Source organism: Pituophis catenifer, unplaced genomic scaffold, assembly GCF_029215685.1.
Source record: "Pituophis catenifer annectens isolate HBS135680 unplaced genomic scaffold, rPitCat1.0.hap2 SCAF_18, whole genome shotgun sequence".
Taxonomy (NCBI): Eukaryota; Metazoa; Chordata; class Lepidosauria; order Squamata; family Colubridae; genus Pituophis; species Pituophis catenifer.
The window spans coordinates 7,327,033-7,354,958 of record NW_027256898.1 but is presented as its reverse complement, the minus strand read 5'-3'; the positions used below and the strand labels follow the sequence as shown (position 1 = coordinate 7,354,958).

At 52.6% G+C, this 27,926-nt stretch overlaps 1 protein-coding gene across 1 annotated transcript; it reads right to left on the bottom strand.

The window, feature by feature from the left end:
• Positions 1 to 791: 791 nt before the first annotated feature.
• ATP13A2 (ATPase cation transporting 13A2) lies at positions 792 to 24,624 on the bottom strand. Its single transcript, XM_070955954.1, has 29 exons — positions 24,588 to 24,624; positions 21,572 to 21,645; positions 19,710 to 19,877; positions 18,999 to 19,057; positions 18,128 to 18,230; positions 17,796 to 17,875; positions 17,575 to 17,652; positions 16,274 to 16,343; positions 15,046 to 15,180; positions 14,556 to 14,622; positions 13,958 to 14,089; positions 13,559 to 13,726; positions 13,324 to 13,434; positions 12,266 to 12,312; positions 11,059 to 11,247; positions 10,766 to 10,972; positions 9,984 to 10,097; positions 9,140 to 9,296; positions 8,508 to 8,628; positions 7,699 to 7,823; positions 7,180 to 7,322; positions 6,231 to 6,341; positions 5,849 to 5,928; positions 4,615 to 4,767; positions 3,093 to 3,189; positions 1,864 to 2,087; positions 1,521 to 1,672; positions 1,249 to 1,421; positions 792 to 962 (listed from the first exon to the last, which is right to left on the bottom strand). Exons 1-29 carry the CDS (start codon positions 24,619 to 24,621, stop codon positions 792 to 794), a joined length of 3,543 nt encoding a protein of 1,180 aa, XP_070812055.1. The 5' UTR covers positions 24,622 to 24,624.
• Positions 24,625 to 27,926: the final 3,302 nt, after the last annotated feature.

Below are 27,926 nucleotides of genomic sequence, written 5' to 3'. Positions count from 1 at the left end.
CTAAAATAAGCGCTTGGCCTTATTGCCATGCACTCAAAAGCCCGATTGGTCTTATTATCAGGGGGTGTCTTATTTGGGGGGAAACAGGGTAGCCAAAGCAAAACAGACTGAATGGCCCAGCTCTTTCTGGTCCTCTCTTGCATGGGCTCCCTTTTTTCAGTTAGGATGGTAGTGGGTTACAGCAGCCATCCCCCCCAAGGCTGCCCATCCATAAGAAGCTGATGAAGAATCCTTAACAACTAGAAATGGCAGCCAGAGGAACCCAGGCAGAGTAGAGCAGATCTCTTTGCAGTGGAAAGTAGACCTCCTCCGTGGAAGGGAACTTGATTCCCAGACTGGCCAGGGAGCAAGCCCTTGGAGACAGCCTTTATCTTCCTCTGGCTTGAAGTTCTGATGTGGGACAAGTTCTGCACCTGCTGAAATTCCCTGTCCAGCAGCAAAGGGGAGATTGTTCTCGCCTTGGATAAAGGGAGGTCTCCGGCGGCTTTCTCTTAGCATGTGGTTAAGGGAAAAAAAAAAGCCTGCTTGAGGAGGAGGGGATTCAAGGAAGACACAACACCCCCCCCCATCACCCCCAGAGTGGCCAGAAATCTTGGGTGCTTCCCGTGGCTTCAACCGAGAGGCTTGTGAAGATGGGTTCTTCTGTAGCACAGCAACTCCGCTATCAGAGTCTCAGAGTTGCCTCTATCAGTCGACAGAGGATCCCAGCAGAGGATGGAGCTAGATCCAAAAAGGAACCTCAGCAGAGACCCAACGGGCTTTTCCTCCAGATAGAAAGTCGCCGACTAGCGTCATCTTGCAGTGGGGGGGATTCTGGTGGGGGCGAAGACAGGTGCGTGGAGAGGCGGCCACGAGCTCTTCTCCTGGCTGAGCTCCCACTGCAGCTGCTTGTACAGCTTTTTCGATGCCTTCTTGCGTCGCAGCTTCCGGAAGCCGTTCAGCAGGCCGTGGTCCAGGCCCACCTATGGAAAAAGCAGACCGGGAATGGGTGACACCTGGAGCCACTGTGGCTAGCAACAGCGGCAGCCTGATGCTCCATGGACAGATGCTCCACCGCCGCTCGCTTTCCTCCCCCTGCCGCTCAGCCGCTCAACGGTCCCATTTTCCCAAGCCAAGTCTGGCCCAGCCAGAGAAAAAAAACAGGTCTTGGCTTGGCCTTCACAGAAGACAGGCAATGATGAACTGCTTCCACTGCCCTGGACAACACCTTAAAAGTCTGCTTTCCCAACTACGTTGGTCCTTCGTTACCTCCAGTACGAAAGCCGTGAAGAAATGGAGAGCAGCCATTCCCAGCAAGATCACTTTGAAGCTCAGGTCGCCGGCGCTCTTCAGACGCAAGAGCTTTTGCATGAAGGTCAGTGGGTAGACGGTCAGCCAGATCATGACGCCAGTGAGCAAGAGTAAGGCCATCAAAAACGGCACTGAAGAGCAAGACAGAGATGAGGCTTTGGCGGGGCCAGGCAGGAGAAACAGGCCTGACTCATCCGGGGCCTCCAGGGTTGCCGAACAGAAGCACTTACCGTTAGTATAAAGCGGCTTGCGGAAAGGGCGGCCTTTGGACACGACCACTGCCAGGATGAGGTACTGGAACCCCGAGGTGCAGAAGATGACGGTGTTCTCATAATTGGGGAGGTTTGCAGGGGCTGACAGAGTGCTGTTCAGAGGGGTGAACCTGAGAAGAAAGTGGGCAGGCAGCTGAGTCTGGGTAGGTGGCAACCCTGCCCATCCCCCCCCCCCCGATTGCAGAGGTAGGAAGAAAGGCCGACCCACAGCAGGCTGAGCTAGCTGGCCTCCGCAGGGCCCGAGCAAAAGCAGCCAGAGAGATTCAGTTGCTGGCCTTCCTCTCTCTCTCTCCTCGCTCACCACTGCTGAGATACGGTGATGAAGTAGATGATGACCAGGACTGCGATGATGAGAGCTGTTTGGAGGCAAAGGCTGCCTAGGACTGCAAGGCTGATCAGGGCTCCTTGTGGGCGCTTGAGGCCCAAGTCCTCGGCGGGCTCCGTCTTGCCCATGAGAGCCACCATAGTGGTGGTGATGATGAGGTCGATGAACAGGAACTGCCCGTCGCTCAGGTTGGTGTTGAGCTAGACGAGGAGGAGAGAAGGAGGGAGGGACAGAAGAAACGGAGAGATGCAATGGCCGCCCTGCTGAGGAGGGCAGAGCCTCCTCAGAGTCTCGGATGCCGGGGGAGCCCTGCTCGTTGACTTGCGTCACCTTCCCCCCACTTGGGGTTCTGCCAAGAAGCAGGAGCCTCCTCCGGTCTAGGATCATCCCAGCCAGGAGGTCCTTCTGATCCTTGCCAGAAGTTCCAATTCAGGCCTCCCTTGTTCTAGTGCCATGATGGCAAACCTATGGCACGCGTGCCCAAAGTGGCACACAAAGCCATTTGCCCAGCATGCCTTGCCTGTTTGTCTTCCAGGTTTCTGGTGTGCATGTGCACACTGATCGGCTGTCCTCGTGTGCAGCAGTGCCAAAAACCAGCCTGCGCATGTGTGCCAGCCAGCTGATCGTCTGCCGTGTATGCGTGCTAGAACCTGGAAGTTTGGCTTTTCCACAATGCAATCCCTTTGCATATGTGACAGTGCCGAAAACCGGCCTGCGCATGCACGCCGGCCAGCTGATAGTCGGGCATGCAGGCGCACTAGCAACACGGACGTTCGGCTTTTCCAGAGCGTAGCCCCGACGAGTGCATGCACATGCATGCAATGTTTCCATGCAACCTTTTCGGCACTTGGTGCCAAAAAGGTTCGCCATCACACTTCTAGCACGTTGGGTGAATCAGTTTGTGTTTTCCTTTCGGGGCTCAGTGGAGGTTCCGGTTCCTGCAGCTCTTTTGCACATGGCTATTTCTGTTCCCGTTCAGAAGCCGCTAATTTAAGCCCCTTTTTAAAGCTTCTCTGTTGGTTGCCGTCATGCATTTTGTTTTTACTTGGGTGTCGCTTTATGTAGTTCCCGTATCTGATGCCATCCCTTGGGCAAACCCCACGCCTGGCGCTCGGGTTTCTAGATTTCGCTGCTTGCAAACTTTCACCTGGGCTCCGAGATTCTCCGAGAGCCAAAAGGGCAGAGAAGGAAAATGTCCGCCTTACCGTGTACAACAGGAGCACGGAAACGAATTGCGTGAGGCTGTAGAATGCCATGTATTTGAAGAGGCCAAAGGAGGTGACCAAAGAGCATCTTCCTTCCCTAAAGGGGAGAAACGGATGGTCATCCTTCTGGGAGAAGGGGGATTGGGCTCAAGAGATGAAAAATTCTGTGCTCAGAAACTTCATCCCCGGCAAGAAAACAACATTTTCTTTGCAAACGGGATGTGCCTTAAATACGGCATCTTGAATTACATGTGGAATCTTTCACTGAGTGTCCCCCAGGAGCAACGTAACCAGGGGTGGGCTTCAAAAATTTTACGAAGGGGTTCTCTGCCTGGTTGCTGGGTGGGCGTGGCCATGGTGGGAATGGCCTAGTTGGCCTCCTGCACCACGGCGGGGAGGGGGAGGCTGGCATTTTTGCCCTCCCTGGGCTCTGGAGGCTTTCCTCGAACCTGTGGGAGGGCGAAAACAGCCTCCCCAGGCTCCGGAGACCCTCTGAAGGCTGGAAACAGCCTTCCCAAACTTCCAGTAGTCCCATTTTTCACCCTCCCCGAGCCTCCATGCGCGCCCTGCGCTTACCTGCATCCAAAATGGGCCGCGTGGGGACTCCTGGGAATAGAGGGGAAGGGTGGGGTGGGCAGGGCCAGCCAGGAGTGGGATTTGGGGATTCTCTGAACTGCACAGAATCTTAGCTAGAGGTTGTTCTGAACCTCTGCGAACCCCCAGCAGCCCCACCCCTGAACGTAACCCATTCAAGGGGCGAGGTGCTGCCCCAAGGCCCAGGGCAAAATGGGGGGTGGGGGCTGAACACTGCAGGAAGACCTGAGGGCTTCCTTTCACCTAGGATCAAAATGGTTGAAACTCCACCCCAAGCTGCCATTCTTGGAATGGAAACTTGGACAGATTTGACAGAGGGGAAAAGTTAAGCCTGGATTCCTGACAGAGAGAACTTCCGTTGCTTAGCCAGGTGCTTGAAGGCTGGGAGATGGTCAACATAAAAGGTAAAGGTTCCCTGTCACACCTATGTGCTAGTCGTTCCCGACTCTAGAGCGCAGTGCTCATTTCCGTTTCAAAGCCGAAGAGCCAGCACCGTCCAAAGACATCTCCGTGGTCATGTGGCTGGCATATCTAAATGCCAAAAGCACACGGAACGCTGTTCCCTTTCCACCAAAGGTGGTCCCTATTTTTTCTACTTGCATTTTCTTACATGCTTTCGAACTGCTGGTTCGGCAGAAGGTGGGACAAGGAACGGGAGCTCACCCCATTATACGCGGCACTAGGGATTCGAACCGCCGAACTGCCGACCTTTCAATCGACAAGCTCAGCGTCTTAGCCACTGTGCCGCCATGTCCCTGACATGGTCAACATAGCTTGTTGCAGAAGGGGGCAGGATTTGAATGTCCCTCTCCCAAAGGTGTCAGCAAGACTCCCGGCCTCTCCAGGAAGAGGAGAACTTGGATGGGAGAAAGGAGGCCGTAGATTCCGCCACCGGCGTATCTCAAAGAGCTGGCTTCATCCCACCTACCTAATGGTGATGGGAACGCACTCGATATTGGCCCTCTGGGAAGTGAACGGTGCTGCGGCCGAGGCCTCTGCTTCGGAGAGCGAGATGCCCACATCGGCTGCCTTCAGAGCCCCACAGTCGTTGGCCCCGTCTCCACACATGGCCACACAGTAGCTGTAGGCAACACAGGCAAATCGTTCCCTAAAGTGGAAGACTGATTCCCACCCACCTTGCTTTTTTTCTTCAAAAAAGGGAATGGGGGGAGCTGGTCTTTAATACAGTTAGTATCTTTCAACCCACAACCTCAAGCTTATTTATTAATCGTTTATTTATTAAATTTATATTGCCACCTATTTGCCCATGGCGACTCAAAGCGGCTTAGAGAATATAAAAAACACATTTAAAAACAGTAAAAACTAATAAAAAATCAAATAAATTAATGTAATAAAATCACCCCCCAACCTCACGCCCCGGCGATAGCCGATCACAGGCCCGCTGGCAGAACCAGGTCTTCAGCGCCTTCCGAAAGAGAATTAGAGTGGGGGCCGTTCTAATCTCTGGGGAGGATGATGTTCCAGAGAGAGGGAGGCACCACGGAGAAGGCCCTTCTTCTGGGTCCCACCATGTGTATCTCCCTTGGAGATGGGACCCGCAGCATTCCCTGCCTCCCTGCTTTAATGGGTCGGGTAGATGTGACCGTCAAGAGACGGTCCCTAAAATAATCTGATCCCAAGCCATGAAGGGCTTTAAAGGTGACAACCAGTACCTTGAATTGCACCTGGAACCAAATCGGCAGCCAATGCAGCTCCCGCAGGAGAGGTAATACATGTGTACACTGGGGTCTGTACAAAACCATATGGGCAGCTGCATTTTGCACCAACCGGAGCTTCCGGATGCTCTTCAAGGGCAGCCCCATGTGGAGCGTGTTTCAGTAGTCAAGAGGGGAAGTGACTAAGGCAGGAGTTACTGTGAGTAGGGATTGCCGGTTCAGGAAAGAGTGTAACTCATGCAGCTTACTTCAGCTTCTGCCTTCCCGTTTTCTCCAAATGCAACACTGGAGCTGGCTATTCTCAATCTCACAGGCCAAGGCCTCCCTTTGGCTCTGAAGCTGCCAGGCTTTAGGTTCACAAGAGGGGGCTTGTTCGGGATCAGATCCTTCCCATGATCACACACACACACACACACACACACACTTTTGCTCTCCCACCCATCAAGAGGGATGTGGGGAAATCTTGCCTCCAGCCCCCATACTTACTTTAAACGTTGCAAATGCTCAACCAGGCGAGTTTTCTGATCAGGTAACATCTGTGCGAAAATAGTGGTTTGGACTAATATCTGCAAAGGACATCAAGAAGGGGAGGGTGAGCTGCGCCGTCGCATCTTGGATGATCAGGAGTTGTTGCCGCCACTGAGAAAGACCCTTCCAGGAGGAGCCGAGAGGCATGGTCGCCGTTCTGACTCTGCTCAGGTGCCAGGCGGAGGCTTAGCTCAACTCTCCCATCAGCCCGATGCCAGAAGGCAGGCTGGTCACGAGAACCCTGGCAGAAGACCAGGAACAGGCACGTCCCACAAGAAGGGACGACTGGTCCGAAGAGACCAGAGACAAGTGAACCAGTTCCTGTCCCCTACGGTGTTACCTTGGGCAGGAGGGCTGGGAAGCACTCGCAGAGGACAGCAAAGGATTTCCCGTTCAAGGCGAAGGAGCACGGCAGCTGTTCTGGGAAGTCGCTTTCTTGCTGGTGCACATCCTGTGAAACAGTCCCATAGCCAACTGGATTTTTCCTCCATGCTTGGCATCCTGCATCAGCAGGAACCTGGTTTTCGTAGGGTTTTCTCTTCACCCTTCCTCCCTCCCTCATATTACAGTGGACACCTCCCGCTTCTATCTGGAAGAAAGCACTAGCTATGGCTGGGCATGACCCATCGTGGTTGACAGTCCATTCAGATGACCGGGATTGCAACGGGAAGACTCTCAAGCGTCCCACTCAGTCATCTAGCAAACGAAGACCCCTGGCCATTTGTTTTTGTCAAGAGTATACTTTACTAATGCTTAGATGGTTACAGAAGTAGTATACGCTGAATCTGAAGTTTTCCTCTCCCCCCTCTCCTCCTCCCCACCTCCCGGTTATTTGTAAATGTCCAATTTGGTGCTTGTATATTGTTTAGGATAGGGATGCAGTGACTCAGTGGCTAAGACGCTGAGCTTGTCAATCAGAAAAGTTGGCAGTTCAGCAGTTCGAATCCCTAGCGCCACGTCATGCCATGTAGAGTCGGGAACGACTAGCAAGTATGTGCGAGGGGAACCTTTACCTTTACCTTTATTGTTTATGAAACAGGCTCCCAGTTCCCAGCTCTGCATCTCGCTACTTGACCTTGGCTGGCTGTAGCTTCTCACAAGGCTCAGCTGGACTTCCATCCCCCCCTTCTTCCTTACATTCCAATCTCCCCCCCCCATTGCTAATGTCAGGCTGTCAGCTCATGAAGCTTGGATAGCAGAGATGCAGCCATGACAGCCTGACCCTTCCCCGAAAGAGCCCCACAGCCAACTGTGGTCACGGAGGGGGTTCATCCAGGAAGAGGTCTCACCTTGACCTGCTCTGAAGGAGTGAAGGTGAGGGCAGCTACCTTGCCGCGGCTGGGAGGCGCAGCATTCACGAACACCACGCGCTCCTGCGCCGCCACCATTTGGCAGCTCCTCGCCACGTTGACTGCAGTGAGCATGTTGTCTCCTGAGGCCGAAAGAGCAAAAGGAGACATGAGCCCAACAGTCCATCCTCTGGCTAGAAGTGGTGGTATTCAGCCGGTTTGGACTGTTTGAGCGAACCGGTAGTGGCGATCGTCCCTGCACTATGCCGTCCAATTTAACCACGTTTTGGAGGCTGGGTGCATGCGCAGAAGGTGCACGCAAGGCCGGGTACATGTGTGGAAGGTCCGTGCGCGAAGCGAGCGTGTGTGTGCACAGCGAACCGGTGGTAAAAATACGTGAAACCCACCTCTGGCTAGAAGCCACCGACATCCCTCCCACCGTTCAAAGTCTTGCAGCCAGAAGAGAATCCTCTCCTCTCTTCTCCCCAGCCTTCCCGGCCCCTTCCCCGTTTTTCTCACCTGTGACCATAACGGTTTGGATCCCTGCACTGCGCAGCACACGGATGACCGGTGCCGTCTCGGGCTTGAGGACGTTCTTGAGGACTAGGAACCCAAGGAAGACCATGTCCGTCTCTACCCAGTCTCTGTCCAAGGAGGGAGCATCCATCAGCGGGCCTTGCCAGGACCCATGGTGTCATTGAGAGACTTCCCTGCTCTGTGCCAAAATCCCCTCTGCCCAGCCTCTGCCCGAGTGCACCCAGAGAAGGGCCGTTCACTCTTCATCCATTGGTTGCAATGTCTTTAATAATATAAATATTATTATAAGCTGGCTCGTATTCTGCTTGCAATGACGTCAATCCACCGTCTTTTCTACATTTCCCAGGTATCCTGCCTTTGCATTTTATCTCTGCCGTCTCATGACAGTGAAGAATTTTGCATTTCTCCCCATTCATTGGTGAATTTCTCTAGGAAAAAAATCTTCCTGGATTTTTGCAGCTGTTTCCCAACCCATCCAGGTATGTGATAGGTGTCCTCCTCCATCAATTTTTCATCATGTAATAAGAACGTTAATGGCCAGAAGGCTCGAGGATGCCACTGTATGTCTGGCCAGGTACTAGCAAGGAGCAACTGATGTGGCTTCCGTGACATCCTGCACTTAATGCCCTCGGACATCAAAATGCCACCGGTATTTGAATACCAAGTCAAGACTCCTTTATCTCATTGTCTCCTAAGAAGTTCACCCAAAGAGGAAAACGATGAGTTTGCCAGGGAGAAACCCAGAAGCCAGGCTGGCAGGACAGAAGGGCAACGATCTGGAGTCCACCCACCTGGTCACCTCCTGGGCTTCTTCAAAGCTCCCCACGGCCACCGAGGGCTTATAAGCGAGGCCCAGAACGCGGAACCCGCTGCTTGTCAACTGTCGCAGCTGCTGGGGAAAGTCCTCGGGGACTGCAAAGCAAAAGGAGAGAGCGGCCTTTAGAAGAGGAAGACACGCTGTCAGAAAGCATGAGGAAGACCCTCCCCCCAACCGCCGAGGGGTGGGCTTGAAAAATTGTAGCAAGGGGTTCTGTGCCCGGTGCTGGGTTGGCGTGGCCATGGTGGGCGTGGCCTCCTGCACCATGGCAAGAGAGAGGGGTGTTTTTGCCCTCCCCAGGCTCCGGAGGTTTTTCTCAGGTCTCTGGAGGCCGGAAACGGGCCCGAATTTCCGGTAGGCCCATTTTTCGCCCTCCCTGAGCCTCCACGTGTGCCCTGCACTTACCTGCATCCAAAACAGGCCGCGTGGGGACTCCGGGAGGGGAGGAGTGGGCTGGGCCAGCCAGGAGTGGGATTTGAGGACTCCCCGAACATGCACAGAACCTTAGCTAGAGGTTCTCCCAAACCCCTGCGAACCCCCAGCAGCCCGCCACTGCCTCTGCCTCTGCCCCCATATATGTCCTCGAAAGGAGACTTCAGCAAAGACCTGATTCTTTCTTGCAGAGGCCGGCCACCGTCTCTGGAGCTCCCTTCATGAAAGCCTCCACAGGGCTATTGCCGGGAGCCTTCCCCAGAACGCTCATCCTCCGCAGAGCTGAAGAAAATGGGAAGCGACGGAGGACAGCCATAGGGACGGGGGTCTTCTGTGGAGAAGAGGCCACAGCTGAGCTCCCGAAAGCAGCCCCGAAGAAGGGGACAATTTGTGAAACGGGTGAGAGGAAGTGGGGTTTTCCCGGATGCCTCGCAAACCAGTGGTGGTATTCAGCCAGTTCTATCCGGTTTGGGAGAACCGGTAGAAGCAGCTGCAGGAGGCTCCGCCCACCCGCCCAGACGTCATCACATCCAGTGGTGAAATCCAAATGTTTTTACTACTGGTTCTGTGGGCATGGCTTGGTGGGCATGGTGTGGCTTGGTGGGCCTGGCAGGAGAAGGATACTGCAAAATCTCCATTCCCACCCCACTCCTGAGGAAAGGATATTGCAAAATCCCCATTCCCACCTCACTCTGGGGCTAGCCAGAGGTGGTATTTACCGGTTCTCCGAACTGCTCAAAATTTCTGCTACCGGTTCTTCAGAACTTGTCAGAACCTGCTGGACTTCACCCCTGATAACGTCCCAATTTTGACAATCTGCACATACGCAGAAGGTCCTGCGCGTGCACGGAGGTGGCGCATGTGCTCACATTTGCGAACCGGTAGCGAAGGTAAGTGAATACCACCCCTTCCGCAAACCTCCTTCGCCCAGGTTTCTTTCTGCATTGTGCTCAACCTCTGACGAGGAAGGCTGCGAGCCTGTCCCTCTCTCCTGCCATGAGGAAGGATAGAGCCTCACCGTGCCGGGGAGCTGCTCTCTCAGCAGTGGGGGAGCCATGACCAGCAGAGCTCCAGTCCCAAAGTCCTGTTCCAGGCAGGCCTTCACCTCTGGCCCTTCGGTTTCTACCAGAGACTGCAAGAAGCAAAGAGGAGGCTAAGGAGGGGCCGCCTTGTCCCGTGAGAAACATGGCTGCCCCTTGAATGGATCCCACTTTAAAGCTCAACCATGGGGAACGGGGGTTAGCATGGCAAAGATGAGCAGAAAAGACAACAACTAAAAGTGACGGTTACTGGAATTGGAGTCACATCTGACGCTGGTCTTGGACCTCTGGCGACCTCAGGAAGAATACTGCAAAATCTTCATTCCCACTCCACTCCAGGGGAAGGATACTGCAAAGTCCCCATTCCCTCCCCACTCCAGGGGAAGGATATTGCAAAATCCCCATTCCCTCCCCACTCCAGGGGAAGGATATTGCAAAATCCCCATTCCCTCCCCATTCCTGGGGGAAGGATATTGCAAAATCTCCATTCCCACCACACTCTGGGACCAGCCAGAGGTGGTATTTGCTGGTTCTCCAAACTACTCAAAATTTCCACTGCCGGTTCTCCTAACTGCTCAAAATGTCTGCTACCGGTTGGTCAGAACCTGCTGGATTTCACCCCTGATTCTTCTCCCTTCTGGAAAGGGAACCACCCCCTTCCCTTTTCATTCATTTCTGACCATGCAGGAGGACGTGGCCAAGAGAATCCTGAAAATGGCATCCTTTGTTCCCTAAGTAAAGAGGCATGTTTCTTTCTCACCCATCCAGTAGACTCCAGCATCCGGAGATCCACCGGGTCACCTATAGGCTGATCTCCAAGCAGAGAGAGGGTGTGGCAGGTGGCCAGACAGTGGAGCAGCGGCCCATCGGCCAGGCGACGGAGCTCATGGACAATGGGCAGGAAAGAGCTGCCAGCCTGGGGAACAACTCCCCAGATGTCCATGCCGTCAGCGGTAAGGGTCCCTGTCTGGGAAGAAACCTCAATCAATTAAGAGTCGGCTAAGATCCTTGGACGGGCAGCCCAGGACCCCAGCACCTTTCCCGGGGTCTCACCTTGTCAAAGCAAACCAGGCGCACCTTTCCACAGAGGTCGATGCGTTGGGGACTGATACAGAAAATGCCCTGGCGTTTCAGCCGACCTTGAGCGTACATGGTGCCCATCGTCATCGCAGCTGGCAAGGCTGGGGGAACAGCCACTGTCACAATGTCCAAAGCACGGAGGGCTATCAGCCACCGGGAAACCTGCCAATGGTGACTGCGTGAGAAACAGGTGGGCACAATGGCTTCCCAGCTACCCAGAAGGCCAACGGAGATTGGAACGGAGGTTGCATTAAGATTCTTGGTGATGTTCAGTGGCAAAACTTCCATATGGAGGAAGGTCAGATGGCCCCAATCTTTCTAAGCCTGTCTTGTACCCAGATCTGCTGCCATCTGAGGCTGACTGTTATGGTGCACCAGCAGCCCACGGAGCTGGCAGTGGAGTCGGACAGTGAGGAGCCTGGGGAGGAACATGGGCCAGTCCCGGAGTCTGGGAAAGGCCCGGATGAGGGCTCTGCATTGGAGGCAGAGATGGGGCCAGGGCCATCTAGGAGCAATGCACGGACTCCGGAGCCTCCAGAGTTGGACAGCAGAGAGGCAGAGGAACAGGAGGAGCCTGTTCCTAGTGCAGTATGCACAGAGCTGCCAGAAGGCAAGAGCAGCTAAAGCAAAAAGGTTGACTTGGGAGTAAGGCCAGGAGATGATTGGCCCCTCCCAGAAGGCTTAAAAGAGCAGCAAAGGCTCTTGGGCTCTTTGTAGGAAAGCAATGGTGCTACATTTGTTTCTTGTCGGCGTCTCTTGTTTTCTGAACTTCATGGGGCTTTGCCAAGAAAAGCCTTTGTGGAGGAGGGGGGCAAAGAAGACAAAGGTTTGTGATAAGGCCAAAGGACTGAAGGATTTGTTTTGGAATTAATTTGGACTAAGCTGAGAATGAAGTAATTCTCAGCTGTTTTAATAAAAGATGTTTAGGACTGATTGTGTCTGGTAATAACTACTCGGGTCTAGGTCACAACACTGACTCCATGCACCCCCAATAAGAGAGACCCAATGAGTGGCTGGCCAAAGAGGCCACCAGTTGAAGGAATTTTGTCACCCAACAGGTGAGGGCTGTGTGTTCCAGTGCAAAGGACCTTTGGAGTAGTTCTCATCTGGAGACCTGGGGGGCGGGGGAGAGGGAGAAAGTGGTGAGAGAGACTCTGAGGCCCACAGGCACTGAACCTACCTTGTTTCTCTTTAAGATGATGATGCTGTAGATGGTCCCAATGATGGCTGGAGGAAAGAGGAATAAAAGTTTTGGGACCCCAGCAGTGGTGAAATCCATTTTTTTTACTACTGGTTCTGTGGGCGTGGCTTGGTGGACATGGTGTGGCTTGGTGGGCATGGCAGGGGAAGGATACTGCAAAATCTCCATTCCCACCCCACTCCAGGGGAAGGGCCAGCCAGAAGTGGTATTTGCCGGTTCTCCGAACTACTCAAAATTTCCGCTGCCGGTTCTCCGAACTGCTCAAAATTTCCACTACCGGTTCTCCAGAACCTGTCAGAACCTGCTGGATTTGACCCCTGGACCCCAGCAAACAAGGCTGAGTGAGCATCAGAGCAGCCCACACAAACCCACAAGGAGAGAGACAAAGCTGGCAGCACTATCGGGAGAGGCCTTGCAGAAGGAGGTCGGCCACAGAGACTCCAAGTAGACAAGGACCCACAGGCAGGATATATTGCACAGAGGTGGCCAGAGGTGGCAGGGCCCAGCAGCTCCTCAGCTGCGTAGAGGCAGGACATGTTTCGGGGCCACATGGGATGTGCTGGGGACCAACGATGATTTCCACTCCAGCTTCTACTGATGCAACAAGGCGACCCCCAGCAGAAACAAATTGACTAAAGATGTCAGAGGGCCAGCCAAGCTCCCAATGGGCTGCTGGGGAAGGAGATAATGTTCCCAAGTACCATCTGTAACTATGTAAAAAGGCTCCACTTGTACGTCCCTGAACTTTTTGGCTCAAACTAATGATAGTGGTTAAGCACCTTCAGCTGGTCCAGATTCTTAATGGAAGCATTTTGAACCCATTGGCGGATGGTCTCTTTCCCCAGGTCTAAAACTCTAGCCCCTACCACATCTTCTCCAGCCTCCTCATTGTCTGACTCGAGTGCCAGCTGCACAGGCTGCTGGCACAGTACAACACCAGTCTCCTCGCTGTCGGAATCAGCTACTAGCTGCACAGGCCGCTGACGGGCCACAACAGTGGGTGCCTTTTCCACTTTCAATACCATGTGTGAACTTACCCAAGATGGCAAGGAAGGTGACAAACTTCCAAGCATCGTTATGAAACCTGAGCTTCAGTGGTTTGGGATGAAGGATGGAGCTGATGAGATCCCCTTTGGCTGTGTAGAAGCCTGGAGGGAGGGAGACAGCAAGGCTGGGCGTGAGATCAGGGGTGCAGGGCAAACAGACTCTGTAGGAGATTGGACAGTCTCAATACTGGCAGGGAAGAGAAAAAATTCCCTGAAATGCCCTCACCAGTGCGGGTCACAACTGCCAGGATGTCAGCATCTCCGTGGGATCGAGCCTGGATGATTTGTGTCCCACAGAACAGGGTGTGTCGTTTGTGATCTTCGGAGGAATAGGTGGTGTTGGCCTCTTCCGGGCTTTTAGGCAAAGGGGTCTTCAGGACTGGTGTGCTCTCCCCTGGGAAAAAGCAGACGGTTTGTTGGGGAGCTCCAAGAAAAACTTGAAAGCAGCCACGTCACTTGAAAGCAGCCACGTCAGCCAGCGCCAGGGTGCCACTGAAGTCTCCGCAAGCAGGAACATGTCAAGCATTTGTTGGGGGATCCAGGCAGGCAGGTGCTGATGGAGGCTTTAAAACAATGAGCAGCCTTGGGGGCCCCCTGCCCATGTCCCCCCCTCCCCCCAGCTCACCGGTCAGAAGGCTTTCATTGACCACACACTCGCCGTTCAGCAATGCCGCATCGCAGGGAACCAGCATCCCCTCTGGAGAGACCACGAGGACGTCTCCTGGCACGAGATCCACGGAACTCACCACCACTCTCTCTGGTAGCCAAGAAAGAAAGGAACTCAGACCGTGCCTCCCATCCCGCCCCCGGAAGAATTGGGTTGAGAATTGTGCCAGGCCCTCTTTGACCTTGGAGGGGCATCTCCCTTTTCCAGCTTCTCCTGGAAGGGAGGATGCTGTCACTTAGTGGACAACTGAATCTGACTGCCCTGTTCGGGTGCCGTAGTCTAGAGGGAGCAGGTGCCCTCGCTGTTGCTCTCGGGAGCAAGAGGCTGCTTCAATGGGTCTTCTCCTTGCTCCCCCTCCCCCCAAGAAGGAACCAACAAAGACCGTGTGCGGCGGGAAGGAAGAAGCCCAATCTACTAGAAAGATACGATGACGTGCAGAACGAGGGAAACTGTTCTGGTGGATTACCCAGTTGAGAAGGAGAGTCCAGCTTCAGGCTGGAGCTCCTCTTGAGATCCACCAGACTGCTGCCCAAGAGGTCACCACATGATTGCTCACCTCCAGAAGGTCGGCAGATTTGCACGCTGCTCACCACTTTTGCCATGTCCCGGAGAGTCCTGTTTTGCTGAAAGAAACCAAGGCCTTGGTTAAGGGCTAAGCAATAGTGGTGTGGCATCTCTGGGGTACCGTCGGTCCCTTGTCCCACTGTAGTGATCGGCTTGAGGGGCAGGATGCAGAGATGGTATTCAGCCGGTTCAGACCGGTAGTTGGGCGATCCGATAGTTCCAACGATCAATTGGCCCCGCACCCACTCTATCCTGTCCTTTATTTTTCCTGCTTTGTAGTTCATCTCAATCACGCAGCACAGCTGATTCTACTTACTGTTGCTGACTTGGAAGGTAAGCAGCTGAGCTTCTAAATGCTCCATTTTCAGCGCTGCGTGCAAGCACCTTTCACCAAACCGGTTGTTAAACCAGCAGCATCCCGCCACTGGCAGGGTGGATTCACAAATTCAGTGGGGAGGGGGAAAGTTGTGGCCAGTGCACACCTTTTTGGTGACGTAGAGAGAGAGTCCAATGGAGATGGTGGAAATGATAAAGATGCAGGCCGCGTAGGAGTAATATTCTTCACAGATCCATAAGGTGATGCTGAACACTTGGAAGAAGTAGAATAAATTCAAGATCTGCAAGAGAGGAAAGGAAGTGGGTACGTTTAGCCCTTCATTGGTACTTCCGCCTTCACTCTTCGGGTATCTGAAGACCCTTCCCAATGTCAACTCGCAAAGCATCCCTGGCCTGCTCTCGAGTTGCCATAGGCAAGGGGGATGGGAAACCAGTGAAGCAGCACAGCAGCCAAAAATGAAAGCACATTCCAGACATATCTCTCTCAAGGCTGTCTCCCAGGGTTACCCACAGCTGCCGGAGGGGAGTGATTTCTACAACCCGCGAAATTGCTCTGTTGGTGAATGTGACTGATGACACACCCTGGGGGAGGGGGGAAACAGGTTCAAGATTGGGCCATAAATTACGTGGGGTCAGAGTTGGCTTCACTTGGAACGTGCCGACATGAAGCTCCTAATATGGATTTCTTTTGAAGCTTGGCTTGAGACTCATGATTTAATTAAGGCATCCGTCAGAACCCTGACACCCCTCCCTTAGCTAATGAGCTCCCACAGGGCCTATGATTCAGAGGAGAAGCCAGGAATCCCCCTCCCTCCCTGCCTCGAAGGTTCTGCAGAGGGGCCTCACGCTTGCCTCTCCGCAGAACGACATAACTCCTTCCAAAGAGACCGAAATAGCATTTAATCACTTATATATCACTTTACAGTGTTTTACAGCCCTCTCTAAGCAGTTTACAGAGTCAGCTTATCGCCCCCAACAATCTGGGTCCTCATTTTACCAACCTCGGAAGGATCGAAAGCTGAGTCGACCTTGAGCAGGTCAGGATCAAACTGCTGGCAGTCAGCAGAATTAGCCTGCAATACTGCATCCTAATTTGCCCTAGCGCCCAAGAGTTCACAGTTGCTCCTTTTATTTTTATTTTTTAATCTTTGTAACTTCTGACTTTGATTGATGTGGGCCGACCAGAGGTGCTGAGAGTCAGATGGCATATGAGTTTAATCCCTTATCATTGCTCCTGTTCTCCCTGTTTCAGAGCCAGACAGAAGCAGAAGCTCTTCTGACCAAGGAGCAGAGCCCAGCGACTGGCCCTTCCTTGCTCACTCACTCGTGTTGCCGAAGACAGGCTAAGCCTGCCTGCTCAAACCGCTGGCTTACCTCATCCATCAGCAGCCAGAGGTATGACTTCACCGGCACGTCAATCAGGTTTGGGCCGTAAATCACCTTTCTGTCAAAGGAGGGAGGGGTACAAGGAGCACACCGTTTTAGGAGAGCCGCAGCCATCCCCAAAGCCCACTTCAGTTAGCCAGGAATCAGAGCTTCAGTGTAGAAAATGTGGACTCCCCATCAGACTCCTGCTAGTTTCTTGTACTAAAGAGAGTTTAAACATAAGATAGTGTGGCGGAGAATTTGCTAGTCGACAGCCAGGTCTTATGGAGCTTGGTGTGAAAAGTTGACTGGCTTGACATCCCAGTAACACATCCTGATGGCAATAGCACTTAGACTTATATACCACTTCACAGTGCTTTACAGCCCTCTCTAAGCGGCTTATAGAGTCAGAATATCTCCCCCTAACAATCTGGGTCCTCATTTTACCGATCTCGGAAGGCTGGAAGGCTGAGTCAACTTTAAGCCGGTCAGGATTGAACTGCCGAACTTCTGGCAGTCGACAGAATTAGCCTGCAGTACTGCATTTAAACCACTGAGCCACCACGCCTCATTCTATAAGCCTGATGCAGGGGATGAGACCATGCCAGTCCCCTCGGAGCCAACTGTTTGCCACAGCCGTGCTGGAAGAGTGAGGCCACCGACAAGAGGAGACCCCTCTGGGAACGGCTGGTGGATTTTGTGCAGCTCGGCCGAGAGACGTTAAGCCTCTTTAATGAGGCCTGACACAACTCTCCTTTTAGCTGAGGTGGAAACCAAGAAGGGAATGAAAGAAGGTGGCCTTGCAAGATCTGATCTTTTTTTCCCCCAAACAAGTCCCTCCCCCCCCCCCAAAAAAATTGGTTTACTACAGTGCTAAACATTGGTGGGATTCAGCCGGTTCGGGCCGGTTTGTGCAAACCGGTAGTTAAATTGCTGGCTGGCCCTTCCCCTCCCAGCCCCTTCCAGGAGTCCCCACGTGCCCCATTTTGGCTCCCAGGGAGCAGGGAGGCCTACTACACCCAAAACGGAGTGTGGGGGTGCGTGGCAAACCCTCCTCCCCTGCAGCCCATTTTCGCTCCCAGGAGGCTGCAGGGAGGCCTACTAGGCCCAAAACGGTGCGCGGGGGGTGGTGCATTTCCCCCCCCCCCCGGCAGCCCATTTTTGCTGCCTGTCACACCGCATGGCCACGCCCACCATGGCCACGCCCACCCAGTCGGTCATTAGGGCAGAGAACCGGTCGTTAAATTATTTGAATCCCACCACTGGTGCTAAAGCAGGGAAATACTCTTTCCCTAAAGGGCGGGACGTGCCTGGCAGATTGCTCTTGGACGCTCAGGCCGCGGCAGGAGAGGTGGAGATCGGAACACGTCCAGCCTTCATCCAACGTGCTGCAGAAACACAGAGGAAGAAAGGGGCGGGTTGCATTTCTTCTCGGACGGATTAAAATCCGAAAGGTCCAGAGGCCGGTTAGGTTAGCCAGGACTGGCCAGGCCCCACAGCCTGTAGAGAGCCCCCAGGGAGAACTTCTCACCTGGCCCTGCAGTAGGCTTGCCGTCTTTCCACCCAGAGATAGTGCAAGCCTTCGAAGGAGTAATAGCGAAGGACGTTTTTCTGAAGAGAGGAAAGGGGGACGAGTTAAGGTCTCCGAGGCGGCAGCAACAGCACCACCAGCAGCTGCTGGCCGTGGCCGGAGGAGCTTCCTCTGCCCAGCCTGCTTTGTGCCATGGTGTCTGTGCCCCAAAGGACTGGGACCCCCGCCTGCCTTCAGAGAGATGTGCCCCTTTGCAGAGCAGGCTCATCAGGGGATCCCCATCGGTGAGCTGCTCAGAATGGATCCAGGGTCGCCCATCCTGGAGTGCTGACCTCTTCCTTCTGGTGCAGCCGTATGGTGTCCCGGCTTCTTGCTTCGTCATCCAAAACTCCCACGGCAATAGCGCCCCTCCCCTCGTCTGTTCTGGATTCGAGGCTTCCCAGGAAGAGAGAGGAGAGGACAAGACGTTTTGGAAATCAGGAAGGTGGCCTCTATTGTTTAAGAGCCCCTGAGCTGAGGTGAGGAAGGTCAGGAGGAAGTGCTGGTGGTGTGAGGGGCAGATGGATGCATCTGACTAAAGCAACCTTAAACACTCAAAAGAGCCATTTGGACCCGTTTCTCACAGAAAAGAAAACACCGGGAGACACAAAATTGGGTGGGCGTGGCCTACTCAACGTCACTCACTTCCCCCAGTCACATGACCCCCTAGCCACGTCTACCCAGTCATTAGGGCAGAGAACCAGTTGTTAAAAAACACCGGGAACCACACAACCCTATTGACATCTATCTCACTCTTTCCCTCCTTCCCTCCCTCTCCCTCTCTCTGTATCTCTCTGTCTCTGCCCCAGCCACTTCTCCAACCCTTGCCTCCGCCCTTACCTTCTCAGGCCAGGCGAGGAGTAACTAGGAGGGGAGGGCGAGGGGCGGGGCCAGCCAGTGGTGGGATCACCCGACAGGGAGCCACAACAGAGGGCCCAAAGAGCCGCATGAGGCTCTGGAGCCATAGGTTGCTGATACCCAGACTAAGGTCTGCATCCCCATCCTTCCTCTTACCTGCGCAGAGCACCTGGTCAGCCTCCCTCTTGGCAGTAGGCACCTCTCTCTTTCTCCCTGCCGACTCCAGGTGCAGCCACGGATGTACCCCCCCACAGCTCCCTCAACACCTTCTGCCAATCAGGGAAATATACGGGAAGGGCTGCTCACCTGCCATCTTCGATCTGCTCTGTTTGGACCCTGGATGCGAAACACCGTCCCGACTGATCCTGGAAGAAGAGGGCGGGAACAGCTGACGGGCAGAAGCACCTCTTCCCTGGGGAAGAGCCAGTGGCTTTGCAGAGAGGCAAGGGTGGGCTGCTGGGGGTTCGCAGGGGTTCAGGAGAACCTCTAGCTAAGATTCTGTGCAGTTTGGAGAATCCCGAAATCCCACTCCTGGCTGGTCCTACCCACTCTGCCCCGCTCTGCTCCGTGCCACCCAGGAGTCCCCACACAGCCCATTTTGGAACCAGGTAAATGCAGGGCGCATATGGAGGCTCAGGGAGGGCGAAAAATGGGCCGACCAGAAGTTTGGAAAGGCCGGAAACAGGGCCGTTTCCAGCCTCCAGAGGGCCTCCGGAGCCTGGGGAGGCCGTTTTCGCCCTCCTGGAAGCTTGAGGAAAGCCTCCAGAGCCCAGGAAGGACAAAAACGCCCCCCTCCCCCGCCGTGGTGCAGGAGGCCAACTAGGCCACGCCCACCATGGCCACCCCCACCCAGCAACCGGGCAGAGAACCCCTTGCTAAAGTTTTTGAAGCCCACCCCCGGGGAGAGGAGGAGATGCGTCCAAAGCCATGGGAGTTTCCAGGGGCTGCCCAGGGGCCCGTTGCAGTTCCCAAGCCAACTGGGGCCCCTCCTGCCCAGCTCTGCCTTCTGGCACTTACTCGGATGAGCACCCAGTCTGCCTGGCCCAAGGGGCAGGGCGTGCATTTGGCGTAGATCTCCAGGTGCGGCTTCCAGTGGAAGATGACGAGGGGGAGCCCCAGAGTGAGCATGGAGACCGAGTGGCAGAGGAACGTCTTCCATGTCTTCCTCTGGTAACCCTTCACTTCCTGGGGAAGGAAGAATTGGCGATTGGCAGGAGAACCCGGGCAGGAGTTTCCTCGCCCGCGGCAGCGTCCCTTAATATAATTAATAGGTTCTATCATATCTCAAGACTTAAAATGGACCCCTAACATCAAAAACGTCATCAAAAAAACACAACAGAGAATGTTCTTTCTGCGCCAACTCAGGAAGCTCAAACTGCCCCAGGAGTTCCTGATCCAGTTCTACAGAGGAACTACTGAGTCTGTCATCTGCACCCCCATAACTGTCGGGTTTGGCTCTTCAACCCAATAAGACAGACAGAGACTTCAGAGGATAATTAGAACGGCAGAAAAAAAACCATGGCTACCAACCTGCCTTCCATGGAGGACCTGTCTACTGCACGAGTCAAAAAGAGGGCTGGGAAAATATCTACAGACCCCTCGCATCCTGGACATCAACTGTTTCAACTCCTATCCTCAAAACGACGCACACCAGAACAACTAGACACAAGGACAGTTTTTTCCCCCGAACGCCATCACTCTGCTCAACAAATAATTCCCTCAACACTGTCAAACTATTCACTAAGTCTGCACTACTATTAATCTTCTCTTACTTACTAGTATCTATCTCTTCCCACTTATGGCTATATCCATGTTGCTTGTATCTTTCAATTTATATTGTTTTTTTATTTGTTTCCTAGTACGATTTGATGGTTTATTAGTAACGTTGACTATCGCTAAGTGTAGTATCTTTTTATTCTTGATGAATGCATTTTATTCTCCTTATGTACACTGAGAGCTTATGCACCTAAGAGAGATTCCTTGTGTGTCCAATCACACTTGGCCAAGAAAGAATTCTATTCTATTCTATTCTATTCTATTCTATTCTATTCTATTCTATTCTATTCTATTCTATTCTATTCTATTCTATTCTATTCTATTCTATTCTATTCTTCTCCTATTCTGGCAGTGTTCGGGGCCATGCGCTTCCTGGTAACACCCGAAGCCTCCAGGCCCAGCCATTTGGACTCACAGCTTAATCCCTTCTGGATTTCTTAAAACCTCCAGGATACAGAAGGCTTAAGAGAAATGCAAATTTATCTCATTTCCTCATGAGCTTCACCTCAGACATTGGCCTCAAGCATCGAAAGGCTGGCCTTAGCCGCCCCATCTTTGGAAAAGCCCTCTTCTAGTTCCCAGGATCGACAGTCCAATGAGGCACTGACTCTCCCTCGGCCCTCTAATCCCCCCCCCCAATTCTCCTCAGGGGTGGGCTACTGGGGGTTCGCAGGGGTTCGGGAGAACCTCTAGCTAAGATTCTGTGCAGTTCCGAGAATCCCCAAATCCCACTCTTGGCTGGCCATGCCCACCCCATCCTGCCCTTCCCAGGAGTCCCCACGCGACCCATTTTGGATGCAGGGCACGCGTGGAGAGTCGGGAGGGCGAAAAACGGGCCTACCGGAAGTTCGGGAAGGGCCTCCAGAGCCTGGGGAGGCCATTTTCGCCCTCCTGGAGGCTCAAGGAAAGCTTCCAAAGCCTGGGGAGGGCAAAAATGCCACACACCCCCGCCATGGTGCAGGAGGCTGACTAGGCCACACCCACCATGGCCACGCCCACCCAGCAATCGGGCAGAGAACCCCTTGCTAAATTTTTGAAGCCCACTCCCGCTTCTCCTCCTCCCCCAGTCTCAAAGGTGCCCTGTTTGGAAACTCTCTTCTTACTGTAGAGGGTTTAGGGGGGCTCTGCTCCAGAGAATGGTAATTCAGTTGCTGATCTCCCGACAGGCTGCTATTACCTAACAAAGGAGAGAGGAAGCAAAAAAAAAACCAACAACAACTCGTCAGCGCCCTTGCAAGACGGAGCTTTTCTCTTTGCATGAGACGACGACATAGGACAGGAAAATCCCGCCGAAATCATTTCTTACTTCCTCAGGCGGTGTTGAACTTCAGCTCTGAGGTAGCAAAACAGGTCTGACTGCCCAAGGAAGAGGCCAACTTTTTCATTGTTTGAAAACAATGAGAAAGATAGAGATGTACAGATTAACAAGAGTTGGAAGGGACTGTTCTGCCCCAGCTACGGACCCCAAAGAACGCAGCACACACAAAGTCCGTTCAAACCTTGGTTTACTAAATAAATCAGTCTTTTACAACAACGGCTGTTAATTAATTGCATTAACAACGGCTGTTCAGCGGCTTGAAAACTTTTCCCCTGGGAGAAGGGGGGAAAGGGGGGAAAGAGAGCCGACGGGTGTGGGTAGAGCTCCCCAAAAGCCCCAGGTTTCTTTTTAAATCTGGGGCTTAAAGGGTGAGAGCTCCCCGGGAAGCCCGTCATTGCTCCGGACCTGGGACGTTTCTGCTTCAAGCAGAACTAGGTGTCGCGACCACCCCAGCAACTCAACTTAAAAAAAAAAAAAATTTGGACTTGAAAGCTGGCAGAGCAAATACAGGAGAAACTAAAATGGCAAGTACTGAACTTTAACTCCGAAGAGTCTATCACTTCCCTCTGATTTTCTATGGGAGAAAGAGAAAGTAAGATGGCGTTTGATTCTAACGAGGGCGTGGAGAAGTGAAAGTTAGTTACAAAATATCATGTGGTGCTGAAAGTCCCTGTTTAAAAGAAGAGGATTTTATTTTAAAAGGACTTTTATTTAAAAAGACTGGTACCATTTAAGGACTGGAATAATTGATTTAGTTGTTGGAAAAGTATAAAGTGAAAGTCTTATTAGAGAAAAAAAAATGGCTGTTTTTTTTGAAAGTGATGAAGGCTCACCATTACATATATCAGTAAATACACAAATACTGACTGTGGATCTCTTTGAAGAAATTTTAGAATCATTTACCTCTGCGTTTGTGGAAAGAATGGAAGGGCTTTTCAAGAAGGACTTTACACAAACTCGAAACAAAGATACAAGTGAAGATACTGTATTGTTCCAGTTGCTAAACAACAAGGAGTTGCTGAAGGAGGAGGCGGACGAAATAACCCAGTTTAATGTGCCTTTGGAAAATGAAATGGAGGTTTTTCAAATTAAGAAGGAAAGGCAGAGAGGCTTGAAGGAGCGCAACCAGGAAACAGTGAGAGACATTTCTTCAGAGGCTTCGACACAGACAACTGGAAAATTGTCAGGAGGCGTTGGGATTTCTTATATAAGAAGGAAGATTCGAAGTGGAACTTTACAACTTTTTTACAAAAATGGATTCCCAATCGCAGTTAAAGAAGTGTTTTTACTGAAAGGAATTACTTCAGTTAAAAATCCAAGAACTTATAAAAATAAAAGAAGGCGGAGGAAAAAGACTGAAGCAAAAGGATCGCAAAAAAGTCAGGAAAAAAATGGAGAAGGAAAAATTACAATCCTCTTTTTTGGGGAGAATAGTAATAGTGAAAAAGAATGATTATACCTGTATAAGTTATATTACAGGGGAAATGAATGATTTACCTATATTTAGGGACATGATATGTTTTGAAAAATTACATTAAATAATGTTATGGTTGAATTGTTATGAATTGGTGAAGAATTGATATAAGTTTATGGGTTAAAAGAAAAATATTGTGGATGTAAAAATTATGGACAGTGTAGATCATTCAATATAAGTTTATGGGTTAGAAGAAGGATATTACTTAAACTTTTATATGTTGTTTTAAATTACATTAATACCATATTAAAGAATGCTTTGTTGAAGAATAAATATAAACTTGTGGGGTATAAGGAAAATATAAATGGGGCAAGGGTTGAAGAAAGGTTTTTGACAATATTTTATATGGATATTAACCAGTGAAGATGTTATTTGATTATACGTAGAGGATTTGTAGAGAATAAAATGAATAAGTTTATGTAAAGCTACTAAGTAAGGAATGTTTTCAAGAAGTCTTAATATAAGTTTATGGGGTAAAAAGTAAAAATAAGGTCTCTACAATATATTTTATTTGAGATTGGTTAAAATATTTTGTTAAGGTGTTAATATATGTAAGGGTTGGAGATCTGATGTTTAACTGTAACTGAAAAAAGTAAAAATAAGGTTTTTACAATATATTTTATTTGAGATTGGTTAAAATATTTTGTTAAGGTATTAATGTATGTAAGGGTTGGAGATCTGATGTTTAACTGTAGAAGAAAGAAGACTTGCTTATTATTGAAGAATGGACAAGAACAAAGTTGGATTGATTACTTTCAAGCAATAATTGGTTTAAATAGTTATATTTAAATATGAACAAGGGGAGTTAAAGTGCAAGAGGGAGGTAAATCTATAGTTAGCTTATGGTGTTTTTTTTTATGTTTGTTAAATGCTATACCCTGTATTTGCTCTGGGAAGTCAAGGGGGGGGGGGTGGGAGGGTTGGGGCAGGAGGGGGGAGGAGAGGGGGAAAAATACGTGTAAACATTTTAAAAAACTTTTCAATTAAAAAAAAAAAGCCTCTGACAATCCCAGCGGGAGCCATGCAATCATCAGAGGCTTTTTAAAAATTACTTTTAAAAGCATTTTTTCAGCCGAAGAGGTTGTAGAAAAAATGCTTTTAAAAGTTAAAAAAAAAGCCTCTGATGATCGCATGGCTCAGCTGGACATGGGTCGGGGGGGGGGGGGGCGCAGGGATTTTTGCTACCGGTTCTCCGAACCACCGCCCACCATCGCTACCGGATTGGGTGATCCGGTCCGAACCGGGAGCATTTCACCCCTGGCAGCAGCTGGATTTTGGCTCCCCCACCCCCATCCCTCTTCTCTTTTTAAGCCCTTTCGCCTCTCACCTGGCAAGATCCTGGCACACTCGGCAGCCTCCATTGGACAATCCAGCTTTTCCAAACATCCTTAAGAGAACTGCAGTCTCGTACCCGCCATCGGTAGCTGGCCAAACAGGAAAGGTGAGTCTTTTAGCACTGGGCTATTATGGCCAAAGAGTACTGGCCTCCCCCTTGGTGGGCTTCACCGGCAGTGGGTCACGTTCGCTCCTGAACAGGTGCTGGATACCCGGCCTCTGCCCTTCTCCGACCTCTGCCCCGCTCGTGTGCCTGGGATTTTTACTCCAAGGTTTAGGTGCCCAGATAGTTCAGTGGAGCCGGTGCAAGGGGGGGGGGGCGGGATGAGGAGGGGAGAGAAAAGATGAGAGCAGGGAGCTGGCAGTCACTGGAAGGAAGCCGGGGAGAAGCCGGTAAGGCTTTGGCTAGATCATCAAGGGGACACCTCTTATGGCTGAGACCCTCCACTCCCTCTCCCCTGGGAAACGAGGGGAAGCTGAGCCCAGCCACGCAGATAGGGCAGTATTTAACAGTAACAGAGTCGGAAGGGACCTTGGAGGTCATCTAGTCCAACCCCCTCCTCGTGCAGGAAACCTATGCTAGGGATTCGAACCGCCGAACTGCTGACTTTTCTGATCAATGAGCTCAACACGTTAGCCACTGAGCCACCTAGCCAGTGGAATTTGGTCCTTTTTGGGGAGGGGGAAACTCCAGGCAAGAGAATGGGCCAGTGTGGGGTGGGTGGGTGGGTGGGGGCGCCCAGGACAAGCTCCCTCCCCCCCCCCCGTCCCATGGGAAACGAGGGGAAGCTGAGCCCAGCCATGCAGGTAGGGCAGTATTTGGGTGGCTGCCCGAAAGCAAAGTCCTTTTTGGGGAGGGGGGAAACTCCAGGCGAGGGACTGGCATAGTATGGAGCTGGGGGGTGCTCAGAACAAGCCTCCCCCCTCCCATGGGAAAGCTGAGCCCAGCCATGCAGGTGGGGCAGCTTTGGGGCGGGAGGGGCGAAGGCAAAGTCCTTTTTTGGGGAGGGGGAAATTCCGGCCAAGGGTGCTGAGTGGGGTGGGGGGTGGGGACTCAGGGCAAGCTAGGGCAGCACTCAAGGACCAGCCCCCCTCCCCCTCTCCCATGGGAAAGGAGGGGAAGCTGAGCCCAGCCATGCAGGTAGGGCAGCATTTGCCCCACAACCCACCTTGAAGGGGAGGGGGAAACTCCAGGCAAGGGACTGACATAGCATGGGGCTGGGGGGGTGCTCAGAACAAGCCTCCCTCCTCCCATGGGAAAGCTGAGCCCAGCCATGCAGGTAGGGCAGCATTTGCCCCCCCCCACCCCAAAGGGGAGGGGGAAACTCTAGGCAAGGGACTGACATAGTATGGAGCTGGGGGGTGCTCAGAACAAGCCTCCCTCCTCCCATGGGAAAGCTGAGCCCAGCCATGCAGGTGGGGCAGCTTTGGGGCGGGAGGGGCAAAGGCAAAGTCCTTTTTTGGGGAGGGGGAAATTCCGGCCAAGGGTGCTGAGTGGGGTGGGGGGTGGGGACTCAGGGCAAGCTAGGGCAGCACTCAAGGACCAGCCCCCCTCCCCCTCTCCCATGGGAAAGGAGGGGAAGCTGAGCCCAGCCATGCAGGTAGGGCAGCAGTTGCCCCACAACCCACCTTGAAGGGGAGGGGGAAACTCCGGCCAAGGGTGTTGAGTGGGGTGGGGGTGGGGACTCAGGGCAAGCTAGGGCAGCACTCAAGGACCACCCCCCTCCCCCTCTCCCATGGGAAAGGAGGGGAAGCTGAGCCCAGCCATGCAGGTAGGGCAGCATTTGCCCCCCACCCTCCCCTTGAAGGGGAGGGGGAAACTCCAGGCAAGGGACTGACCTAGTATGGGGCTGGGGGGTGCTCAGAACAAGCCTCCCTCCTCCATTGGGAAAGCTGAGCCCAGTCATTCAGCTGGGGCAGGAGGGGCGAAGGCAAAGTCCTTTTTTGGGGAGGGGGAAACTCCGGCCAAGGGTGTTGAGTGTGGGGGGGGGGGGACTCAGGGCAAGCTAGGGCAGCCCCCCCCCCGGAAAGGAGGAGGGAAGGGGACAGGATAGTTTTTGCCAAAGGCAAAACCATCAGCTGCTCTTGGGAACCCCCCTCCCGCAAAGCCGCCTCCTTACCGGTCGAGGGGCGGCGGTGGTGAGACCCCCCCTCGGTCGCCGCTTTGCCTTCCGTCCAACGACCGGAGCCGCCCGCAGTGCTACGTGTCACCTCGCCTTGGCCCGCGATCAAGGAAGAGCCCGGCCGAAGGGACTTGCCTTGGGGGTGGAGGCACCGGGGCGTTAGCCGGAGGGAAACCGGTCGAAACTCGCCCGTGGGCTTGTCCCGGGGCTCCCCGAGAAGGCAAAGCGGGGGGGGGGAGTAGCGAATTCCGCCAGAAACGCCCTGCGTGCGAGTCCCGAGCAGCCGCCGAAGCCTCTGTCTCTAGCTCTAGCTCTCACTCTCGAACCGGCAGCACCGGTTCCAGCAGGTGGACAGCTCCGTTCGCCCACCAGCGGCTGCCGGCCGAGTTGGAGGTGAGCTGGGCGAGTTCGGGAACCTCTGCAGCAGCTGATCGCTCATGGGGGGGGGGCGGCGCTCGCGGAGGCTGCCGGGAGAAGTAGTCCTATATGGAGTCCGACTGAAGAGCCCCCCCCCCTCCCCTCTCCTGCAGTGGTTCCTATAGAGGACTCGTTTTCTGCTATCTCCTCCTATTGGCTGCTTGTGATTTCTCATTGTTTTTCTCCCTTATGTAGCAATAGCCCTTAGATCAGAGGTTTTCGAACTTGGCAGCTTTAAGACTTGTGGACTTCAACTCCCAGAATTCTCCAGCCAGCCTGCCAAGTTTGAAGATCTCTGCGTTATATACCGCTTTCACAGGGCTTTGCAGCCCTCTCTAAGCCAGGGGTCTCCAACCTTAGCAACTTTTAAGCTTGGCGGACTACAACTCCCAGAATTTCCCAGCCAGCTTTACTGACCGGGGAATTCTGGGAGTTGAAGTCCGCCAGGCTTAAAGTTGCCAAGGTTGGAGACCCCCTACTCTAAATGGTTTACAGAGTCAGTCTATTGCTTACCCCAAACAATCTGGGTCCTCATTTTACTGACTTCAGATGGTTAGAAGGCTGAGTCAACCGTGAGCCGGTGGCTGTTGTACATTGTGACCTTATGCACCACAAATTCCTTTTGTGTCCCATCACACGCTGTCAATAAAAATATTCTGTTGTTTTCCTTCCCTCCTCTCTATTCTATTCTATTCTATTCTATTCTATTCTATTCTATTCTATTCTTCTTCTATTCTCTATACTCTATGTATTCTATTCTATTCTAGTTCTATTCTTTCTATTCTATTCTA

Excerpts from the sequence above, each read along its gene's own strand:
- ATP13A2 (XM_070955954.1), bottom strand. The coding sequence starts at position 24,621 with ATGGAGGCTGCCGAGTGTGCCAGGATCTTGCCAG. Across the intron at positions 10,098-10,765 it reads TGCTGGAGTCTACTGGATGG|TCTCTGGTAGAAACCGAAGG; the intron begins GTGAGAAAGAAA and ends TGCTTCTTGCAG. Across the intron at positions 1,422-1,520 it reads CAAGCCGCTTTATACTAACG|TGCCGTTTTTGATGGCCTTA; the intron begins GTAAGTGCTTCT and ends CTTGCTCTTCAG.